This window comes from Kryptolebias marmoratus, linkage group LG3, assembly GCF_001649575.2.
Source record: "Kryptolebias marmoratus isolate JLee-2015 linkage group LG3, ASM164957v2, whole genome shotgun sequence".
In the NCBI taxonomy this organism is placed as follows: Eukaryota; Metazoa; Chordata; class Actinopteri; order Cyprinodontiformes; family Rivulidae; genus Kryptolebias; species Kryptolebias marmoratus.
The window spans coordinates 1,272,751-1,283,276 of NC_051432.1; the positions used below are offsets into that span (position 1 = coordinate 1,272,751).

The 10,526-nt window shown below is 37.3% G+C and overlaps 1 protein-coding gene across 2 annotated transcripts in view; it reads right to left on the reverse strand.

Annotated features, from left to right (window-relative positions):
• Positions 1-10,526, reverse strand: part of LOC108245317 (hexokinase-1) — a 37,088-nt gene that overhangs the window by 18,919 nt on the left and 7,643 nt on the right. For both annotated transcript variants that reach the window (XM_017432121.2, XM_017432122.2), the window contains exons 3-6: positions 3,870-4,018; positions 2,904-3,023; positions 2,668-2,763; positions 2,442-2,541 (exon numbers count right to left, since the gene is read on the reverse strand). In XM_017432121.2, the coding sequence (XP_017287610.1) occupies positions 2,442-2,541; positions 2,668-2,763; positions 2,904-3,023; positions 3,870-4,018 (465 nt within the window). The remainder of the gene's footprint in view (positions 1-2,441; positions 2,542-2,667; positions 2,764-2,903; positions 3,024-3,869; positions 4,019-10,526) is intronic.

Sequence of the window (10,526 nt, forward strand, 5' to 3'; positions counted from 1 at the left end):
CTACACGGTACAGTGGCGGGGGCGCCATCATGATTTGGGGTGCGTTTTCCTTTAATGGAACAATGGAGCTTCAGGTTGTGCAGGGGCGTCAAACAACACTTGGAGTAACGTTCCCACTAGCCTCCTGGAAACACTGGCATCAAGCATGCCTAAACGATTGTTTGAAGTCATCAACAAGAATGGTGGAGCTACTCATTACAGAGTCCTTTTTTTTGACACTTTGATTTCTGTTTTGGGGAGTTTTGGGTTTTTTTTGAGCTATGCTCTTAAACTTTTGATCAGCTGAAAGAAATCATGTTTGAGTGTAAATGCAGTTTGCAGAAAATTCCCTGCTCAAAAGTTCTTGTCTCTTGCACTGATTTTTTCCTTCAACATTGTGAAGCTCTACTTAGAACCTTCTTAAGATCCAATAGTACAAAATGCAAATTCTTGCAATTTTTTGACTGGTCTTAAGATTTTGATCAGGAGTGTATCTCCAAAACCACTGGACAGACTTTAATGAAAAGTAATTATTGCTCGTGCATCTATGGCTGATTAACTTTTGAAGACAACTTGATTCTAAAAGGAAATGACATCTAATCAACCTTTGCAAACACAAAATGTCCACAACTCAGTCAATTTGACAAAAGTTGAGCTCATACTTTAGTGCTTTGGTATTTACTATTGTCTTCAACTTTGACTAGTTGTGGCAAATATGTCATGAACCAATAGATTAATTTTCACTGAATGCACATCTACAACTGATTAACATTTAGAGTCAACCTGATTCAAGATGGCTGACACAGCTAATGGAACTTAGCAAACAAAAAAATGCCAGTAACTCAGTCTGTTTTATGGATGGTGGTGGGTGATATTTATTCCCTTAAGGTACGCTATGGCTTGATTTGTTTGTGGATTTATCACAAGTAATATAAGTACTGCACCACTGTATTGTATGCAATCAGTTCTATAAATTGACTGTTTGACAGAATATATTTTCCTCAATTATCCCTAAAAGAAGAGAGCAATAATAACAGATAAAGCAGTTAAATTAATAATTAATCTAAAAAAGATTAATACAATACAATGTTAAAAAATAAACAGGCTGCCAACACCTTTCAAATTTCCAAAGCTTATTGTTTTTTGCTTTTTTCTTTTTTAGAGTGGTACAAAATTTCAGTCCAGATTAGAAAACCCTAGCAATCCATATAAAACCTGAAATAATGAACGAGCAGTGTGCTGCTCACTTAAGACAAGGCAGCAGTACAAAACCGGAGACAAAATAAACAATTAAGTAATAAAAAGAAAAAACTTACTTTTGAACACTTTTGTTCACAGTATCATTCTGTCTCAGTTCAAGTCAGACCTATTAGTTCATCAGATAACTGATATGTGAAAGTCTGACCTAAAGTGGATAAAATTAATAAGTCTATATTTATTGATTTCCCTCCATTTACACAATGTATCACACTGACAAAGAAAAACAGATTGTGTAAAAGTGTCCCTGTGTGAAGAAAGATAACCAGTGTGAATAACTTAGGGGGGGGAGTTTTTTTTTCAGCCCAATAGAACCAAGTTTACAGCTGCAGGAACCTCAGAAAACTGTCATCTGTTTCTGAAAAACCTACAGTGTGCATGAAATTTGATCCAACTCATAGACACGCAGCAGACATATATAAATTAGCACTTATTTATCACTCTGTGTCATTCTGATTACAACTTATGCATATTAAACCATGTATCAACTTGTTTTATGTGAATATTAAAATGCTCTTGGGCACCCCCTGCCGACCTGGAGAACTTTTTTTTTAACATGTGGAACATTTACCAATCTTTCCAGGAGTTGACACCCTGGCAAATTTACCTCAGTCAGAGACGTATTGTAAAACCTAAGAGCTCCATCTTAGACAGTCCAGGCTGGGTTTAGCATATACATTGTTAAGTTTTATTTACAATTGTTTTTTCATTACCCTTTATTTAACCAGGCAAGTCCCATTGAAATCACAGATCTCTTTTTCAAGGGAAGCCTGGGCCTTAAAACACCCTAACATACATGTTTTTAAACTGTGTGAGGACACCGGAGTGCCCAGGTCCAAGCCAGGGTTTCAACCCAAGACCTTCTTGCTGTGAGGCAACAGTGCTAACCACTAAGCCATTGTGCTGGCCAAAGAAATTAGAAAGAGACTTAACTATTGCAGGTTCTTTGGAAAGGTTGCCAGGAGCAAACATCTTCTCTCTAAAATGAAACTTGGCAGCACAGCTTACATTCACAAAGTTGTAGATGTTAGATGTGCTGCCAAGGATGTAATTATTGTGTAAGCCTGAGAAAGAAGCAGGTTGCAGCCTTTCAAAGGCCATAAAACACAGTATCAGGAGTGTTTTGTTCAGTTTGTTGTAAGGACACATAGGTTGACATGTAAAGTACATTTTTTTGATCAATGAAATCAACTCTTCAGTTTCACCTATAATGATTCCCACTTCACAACGCTGATCATCAAATCCACATGTCATCATAGTGCCGACGGTATCATTCACGACTGCCATGATATCTGCTTCGTAGTCCTGGAAAAAAAATAAATTGCATAACTAAACATTAAAAAAAGACATTTGTCGCAGGGTGGAGAGTTTGGATTTTTAAAAAATATTATATTTGTAAATGAACCTCTGAAAAAAATAATGAAATCTCACCCCACGCTTCTTAATCGCCTTGTTCAGGAGTTTCACAACATCCATGCCCTCTACACCACTGGCTTTAAACTTCTTTGTCCATGTCACTAAGACAGCCTGAAAAAAGAAAGAAACAAAAACAAAACTCTTTTCAGCCTTCCTCTTATGCTTTATTGCTAATTATGCTTTCAAGGTTAGCACACTCAATGTTATCCTTAAAGCCTGATCGTATTATCATTAATGTTTAAGGTGTTTACCTCATCCAGTTTGTTTTGGACACAGGGGAATGAAAACGTAAAACCCACAGGGATCCTTTTATCCTTAATTTTCTGTTTATCCATAAAATCACCGAGGCAATCAGCAACATGGTCAAAGAGCTGGAGACAAGCAAAAGACATTTACGTTGTAGAATATTGAAGAAATTCAACACAAGTGACCACAGTTTCATCAATGCCAATTTTAGGTTTATGCACTATTTCTGTTGGGCCATTATTTTTGTAATGTAAACTTCTTGTAACTAATTCAAAAATTTAAACGCTAAATAAGTAAATGATTTTCGCAGACAATGGTATATTTATGTTCATTATCTCAGGCTTTTTGAGCTCAAGAGAAATTGCAAGTTTTCGAAATACATTTTAAACCAACAAAAGCATTTTCTAAGAAAGAAAATATTTTACAAATATTTACATTTTATGGTTAAATTATGCACTTTTTGGAGAAACATGTTCCTGCATCACATTGGATTTCTCTCCATATGTCATTTTAACGTTCAATGAACTAATTTTGTTATGTTCCAAGTCACACTCTGAGCTGACCCCACTGCCCCAGACAGCCGCTTGTGTTTTGGTGATTGTGTTACAATCTGAGTGCCAGCTGTTCTTTACAAGTTCATTGTAGGTCAGGGCTGGTTTTAAAGCCGTTTCTTATTACCCCCTGCTTTACTGATGAGATCATTTTACAAGAACAGACCTTTAATCTCGCTGTTAAAACAAATTATTTTAAGAGTAGACACTAATAGCAGAACTTTTACGCAACTGTTAGACGTAGCTTGTGCAGTGTTTGCTAAAAAAGAATTTTTAGACTTTTTTAAGAACATTTTAGTTTTGTCATATTGTGGAAAATCTAGACAATTTTAGAAATATCCTCCTCTTAAACCTTAAATGTTATAAAGAAATTTTAAGAAGTGTATAAACTTACACTTGAAATGATTTAATTGTGTTTACCTGTGTCCCGCTCCCGTGGATGATGTCATCAGGAGTGTCATAAGTGTGGCTCTCCATCTGAACTGGTTGCTTCTTGTCTTGTGTCACTTTGACACGCAAGATCCGAAAGTTTGAACCCCCAAGATCCAGAGCAATGAAATCTCCTTTTTCTGTGAAATTAAGAGTGGACAGAAACGTTGTTAATTTTAATATGAGAATGTTTTTATATTGGTCTTTTTAGGCGAAAGGGCGATGATGTTTTTGCCCTTGTCTGTGTGTGTTTTGTCTGTCATGTTAACAAAATATCTCATGAACCATTGGGCAGATTTTAATGAAACTCTCTAAGTAATCATTGAATGTAGATCTATAATTAGTTAACTTTTTGAATCAATCCTTTTCAAAATTTACAACAAAGCTAAATGACCTTATGAAACACAAACCTGGCTTTACACTGACAATTTTACTGACATTGAGCTACGTTTTGGTGTGGTAGTAGTTTAGAGTGATTCCCAACACTTAGCTGATCGGATAATATCTATTTTTAAAGCTTTACCTTTACTTATTGGAGTCAGCTCTGTATCAGAAAAATATCTCACATACCACTAGACGGATAAATATAGTAAATTACTTAATTACTTATCTTGCTGTGTATTGTTTTGTTTTGTGTGTGTGTGTGTTTTTTTTATAATTTAGACACCTTAAAATGGAATTTAAAATGTTTTTGTTGTGATTCATTCTCAAGTTTTTACTTATTTTCATTTATTAGGTGGGACAGGTCACCACCCTCTTTCATCAGTAGATTCATCATATCCCCCTGTTGGCAGAGATCAGAACTGCATGCAGCTCCAATAGAGTGTCACTGGACCCTGTGGACACATTCTGCTGTTTTTAGCTTATTAACACGACCACTACTAATCACCTAATGTGATCTTATTTAATGCAGGAATAGCAGTAAAAATCCATTTGTGAGACTAAAATTAAAAGTTAAGCAGCTTGGAACACACAGATATGACCTGAACAACAAAAACTAAAGACAGAGGGGAGATATGTAACAGGACATTTTCTCGAACATGGTAGGATTATTTTCTGTCTATCTACACTTAGAGCCCATAGGTGGATGCCATGAATGTCAGTGCTGAGTTTTGGTTCTTTGTTTTAGTTTAGTCTATTGGCTTTCTGTTTCCTTTGTCACCATTCACCTCCCCAGTAATTTTCCGGTCACGTCTGCCATGCCCATCTCACCTGTCTCTCGTCATGTCCCCAGCTGCAACCCATTATCATCTCTCCCTCTGTCTTTAAAAGCCGGTCTATGTTCTTCATTCTTCACTGGGTCATTCCTTTTGTTCATGTTTGTTGTTACCAAGCTCTTTGCCTTGCCTTGTCTTTTTGGAATTTGTTATTGTTTGTCTTTTGCTGCCACACCAGCCTTTTGTTTTGTTTATTTTTTGCCTTAATAAATTACTTTCTGTTTAAATGATGAGTCTGCACTCTGGGTTCGCCTCCGTCTCCCCTGCTACTGACAGTGGATCTTATCTAACTAATGTAATATTTGAGGCTTCAAAGCAAAAGGGGTGAATATATACGCACACACTACTTTTTCTTTTATTTTTTGGAATTATTTAACAGTAGTTTTTCCCCCCATTTCACTTAGTTAATCTGGAGTATTTTTGTCGAAATATTATTTATAATCAAATTACAAATTAAATTCAGAAATCTATGCACCTGTCTGTCTGTTTTATTTTCACACTTACAATTAAAAATACTCCAGTTTCTGCGGGGGAGGCGTCTTTCTCTCTGATTGAGCTATTAGACTGTTTTCACAAGATACAACCTCTTCCCGCAGGAGGGAGAGAAGAGGCGACAACACAAGAAAAACCAACAAAATAAGTATTAAACAGTATTTACCCTTTTTTGTCAAAATTGTAACAGAAATTGGAAAATGTGGGTGGTTAGTGATTCATCAAACAAAAACAATGTCTGCCCCACTAATATTTCTGCTCAGGAGCCTCACTGAGGGTAAGCCTTTCAGCTTGCCTTTACAATGATAGTGGCTTAAACTGTTCATCTGAAATATAGTCCTCCTAAATCAATTTAAGACAAACAATGCAGTGTTTTATCTTTTTGTGACATTGTGTAAAAATTGAAAAAAAAAAAATCTGAATCTGAGGCTTGAAAGACACAATAATTTTTTTTTTTTGTCATCAGGAGAATTTCCAAATATATTTTTATTAGATATGGGATCAAAAGAGGCATTCTAAAATAATCTGTTTTGAAAATTTAAATCAGGTCATGGACATTTTTATATAATACTAAAAGAAGAAGAAAAAAAAAATCTACCCAGAATATTTACTTGTGTATAAGAACTTCAGTAAGATAATAAGTCAACAAAAAATATTGATTTACAAATATCACTTTTTCCCCATCAAGCAAAAGTAAATGGTTAAGAATCTTTATTACCAATAGTAAGAGCAACTCACTGACATTAATATTCGTTGTAGCTCACCCAGTCACAAGTGGACCTCATGTGTCAACCTGTTCATTATCACTGCAGACAAACTCAGAGTTCATCCACAATGTTATCTTACCTCACCTTGAACTGATCTGTCACTCCTCACCCACATTTCACCACTGTATCTCCATCCTTGTACATGTTCTGGACTACCTGTCAGGTGTTCTCCACAACACCCGACTTCCTCACACAGCATCGCAGTTCCTCTCTTGCCACCCTATCATCTGCTTTTTCTAGCTCCATGAAAACACAGTGCGATTTCTGACATTCTTTACAGTTCTCCATCAACACTCTCGAAGCAAACATCACATTTGTAGGGCTCTTTCTCAGCATAAAAGCATACTGCTACTCACTAATCAACTCACTTCTTAAACTGACTTCAACTTCTCTTTTACATTTTCATGTTATGGCTCTCAACTTTGTCTCTCCGTAGTTCATATAGCTCTGCACATCCCCCTTGTTTGTGAAAATTGGTACCAGTACACTTCTTCTTTATTCCTCAGGTATCTTCTCATGCTCTAGCACAGAGGATCAAGAGTAGAAAGGTGGTTGTTCCAGATGACATAACTGTGATAGTATGGAGATATCAAGAAAGAAGGGCAGTAAACTTTTCAAATAGATTGTTTAATAAAATGCTGTAGAAGTGGTGTCCAATCCTGCATGTTTTTTGTTGTTTCTCTGCTTCAGTACATCTGATTTGAATGAATGGGGGATTACCAGGCCTCTGCAGAACTTGAAGACATGTAGAAGGGCTAAGTCAACAATTAAATCAGGTGTGCTGGAGTAAGGAAAACAACAAAAACATGCATGATAGTGACCCTCGAGGACCAGGATTGGACACCACTTCTTAATCACTCTAACCTGCTGTACATCCTTTCCAGCTTGATCTCTCTGCTTAGCCCAGTGGTGTCCATTCCTGTTCCTGCAGGGCCACTATCCTGCATGTTTTAGGTGTTTCTCTGCTCTGACACACCTGATTTGAATGACTGAGTGATTAACAGGTTTCTGCAGAACTTGAAGACCTGCTGAAGAGCAGAGAAACACCTAAAACATTCAGGATAGTGGCCCTCCAGGACCAGGACTGGACACCACTGGCTTAGTCAATCCATACAAGCCCTTTTCTCCTTCCTTAGAGTACAGTCTCACATACAGTGCAACTTACTACAAGTAATTTTCTTTTTTTTGCTTCCTCGCTCTTTGGTGAACACCTAGCTTTCCAGTGCTTCTGTTTGCATTCTTCACCTCCCTAATATCCCACTTTTTCCTATCTAACCTCTTACTCTGAATATTTTTGCGCTTCCTCAATCATCCACCAGTTCCTATTGTCTTATTTCCTCTGACCAGAGGATTCATGAAACACATAGCAGTATCCCATACCATTTCTGCTGTACTTTCCCAGCCATCTGGTTACTCTTCCTGACCACCCAGATCCTGTCTGAACTCCTCTCTGAACTCTTTGCGACATTCTTCATTCTTCACCTTCCACCATTTAACCCTTGCTTTTAATTGCTTCCTCTGCTTGATTACAAGAGTCATCCCACAGACCACCATCTGATGCTGCCTAGCTTCATTCTTTCCTGTCACCATCTTACAGTCTCTTATCTCTTTCAGGTTGCTCATGTTGTATAGGATATAGTCCACTTACACTATATGCACCATCCCCGAGTCGTATAGGTCACCCTTTGTTCTCCCTCTTTTTGAAGGATGTGTTCATCAGTCATTTCCATTTGTTGGCAAAATCCACTACCATCTGTCCTTCCACATTTCTGTCCCTAACACCTCCACCAACACCTCCTCATCACCTTTGATTCCTTCACCTACGTGTTAATGAAGGTCTGTTCCAATTACCACTCTCTCCCCCATAGGAACAGTCACTACCACTTCATCTAACTTTGTGTTAGTTAGGTTGCATATTTAGGCTTACCAAATGTTTTGAACATAACTTTCCAATAAATGCAACTCAGATTAATCTGAAATGTTTGTCTTGAAAATCATATAGTTCAGGTGACTGTGATTCAGAAACATCACTAGAATTTCTGATACAGATGTATTGATGTTGAGACCAATATAGGGTATCCGTCCAATTCCATTTACTTGTACTTGTAATCATAAAAGTGCCCTGATGCTGTTTTATGGCAGAGTGACATTCACCTATCAGTTGAGCAATCAGGTGGTGGAAAAGGAGTAATATCAGCCTTGTGTAGGTAGTTTTTTTTTTTTTTTGAGTAGGCTGTCCTGATCCATACTTCTTACCAATTGGTGGTGTTGAAGCACCATAAGGTCATTTGCTAACCACCAATGAACACCACCAGAAGAAGAAGCTCTACGGAGATAATTCAAAAGGCACCTTCACAAAACACTTCAAGCCAGGATGTAGAGGCCTTCTGGCTGCCTTTATGATTTCTGAATGGATCGAGGCAGATGTGCCTTTGTGCCATGAAGTGAGGTAGTAACAGAGCCAAAACAGTTGACATGTGAAAACACAAGCCAGCTTTGCAGCTCAATATTGTGATCCTGTGACCACCCAGTAGCAGGATTAAACAACAACAAACAGATTTATTACAGAAGGAAGATCAATGATGATGCACAGCAACTTAGCATTTAGTTAAAAAAAATAGTTGCCTACAAAGAGAATAGCTAAACTGAATTATTTTGCCATATTTAGAAAATGATATGAGGCAGACGTCCATCATATATTTAATGCGTTGCACTTGACGTCCACGCAGCTGAGTTCTGCTCCACACCTCTTTTGGTTCTGCGATGCTCACTTCATCTCTGAAATCTCACGTCTGTGTGCAACGTGGCTAGCTCCATCTGTTATTTGTAAACCATCAAAGTCAGCATGAAGACAAACTGGTCTATGAGGCCATAATACAGAACTGTTTTGTGAACGTGCCTAAAGTGAACAATGGTGACAAGAGTTATGCGGACTTCAAATTATGTTTAGCAAAGTTGTATAGAGGACGGACAAAATCTAGAGTTTCAACACAAGCAGTTTGAAAGAAACGTCTAAAAGAAAAAACTAACATGATACTGAGTTCATCGTTTGCTAATAACAGCAGGAAACAGTTAGTCTCTCATTGAGCTGAAAAGGATCATGGGAATACATGGATCTGAGCCCAAGTTTCCTTTCTGCTGCCCTAGTTCCGTTTGAGGAATTAACATGAAAAGGAAGCTCTTTTGATTTTTAAACACATTTTCACCACAATTCTAAGATTTATTAGTACTTGTAATAGTACTCAGTATCAGCAAGCACTCAAATGTAAGTACTTGTCCTCAGTTTTTACAAATGTGGTATTGGTGCATCTCTATTTCCTGATGTTCTGTTTGTAAATCAGCTGACAGCGGATTGTGTGTTTTGGTTTATTGTTTATGTGCATGTGAAGTGGGTAACTGAAATCATATTACATAAGATGCATTTTACTGGCAGTGTGAACATTTTATTCCTAAAGGTGTTCACTTGTAATTGCATAAACTGTGATGCATGTTAGTGTCAGGACTGAACAGGGCCAAAGACAGAATAGTGCAGGATATGGTATCCTGATAAGCGCTATTCAACATGACACCCTCCCTTCCAACAAAGGTTATACATTTAATACTAAGACTGTTTGCTGCATTGAGTTATATATCTCCTGACCTGACTGGAATGACATGTGGCCAGGCTTGACATATAAGAGTTACTGAGACAGTTCAGAGTATGTGTCCATATTAAAGCCCCCTTCTATAGGGCGTACTACAAAGCAAGCTCAACATATCTGAACTTTCTGTCTGCCACCTGGCATGAAAAAACCTAAGACTCCATTCAAAGATACAGTGGTTCTGATCTTACTTTAAGTCAGAATTTCCTCTTTAGTCATATGAAACGAAGCAATTCTTGCAACATTTGATGCTTTTTCGGCTCCAAAAGCATAAATCAAAGTTACAGGAAAAACAAACTATGCTTGCCCTGACAATTTATTTAAAAGAACAGCAGGTTGCAAAAGTGGAAAGTAGAATATAGGAAAAGAATAAAGGAAAAATACAGTTGGTACAATTTCAAAAAAGGTTAAAAAACAAAAACAACTGGACTTCTATTCTGTAGTTGAAGACGTTTTGCTTCTCATCCGAGGAGCTTTCTCAATTCAGAAATAGAGAGTGTGGAGTTGAGCTTTTAAAGCTGAGATGTGATG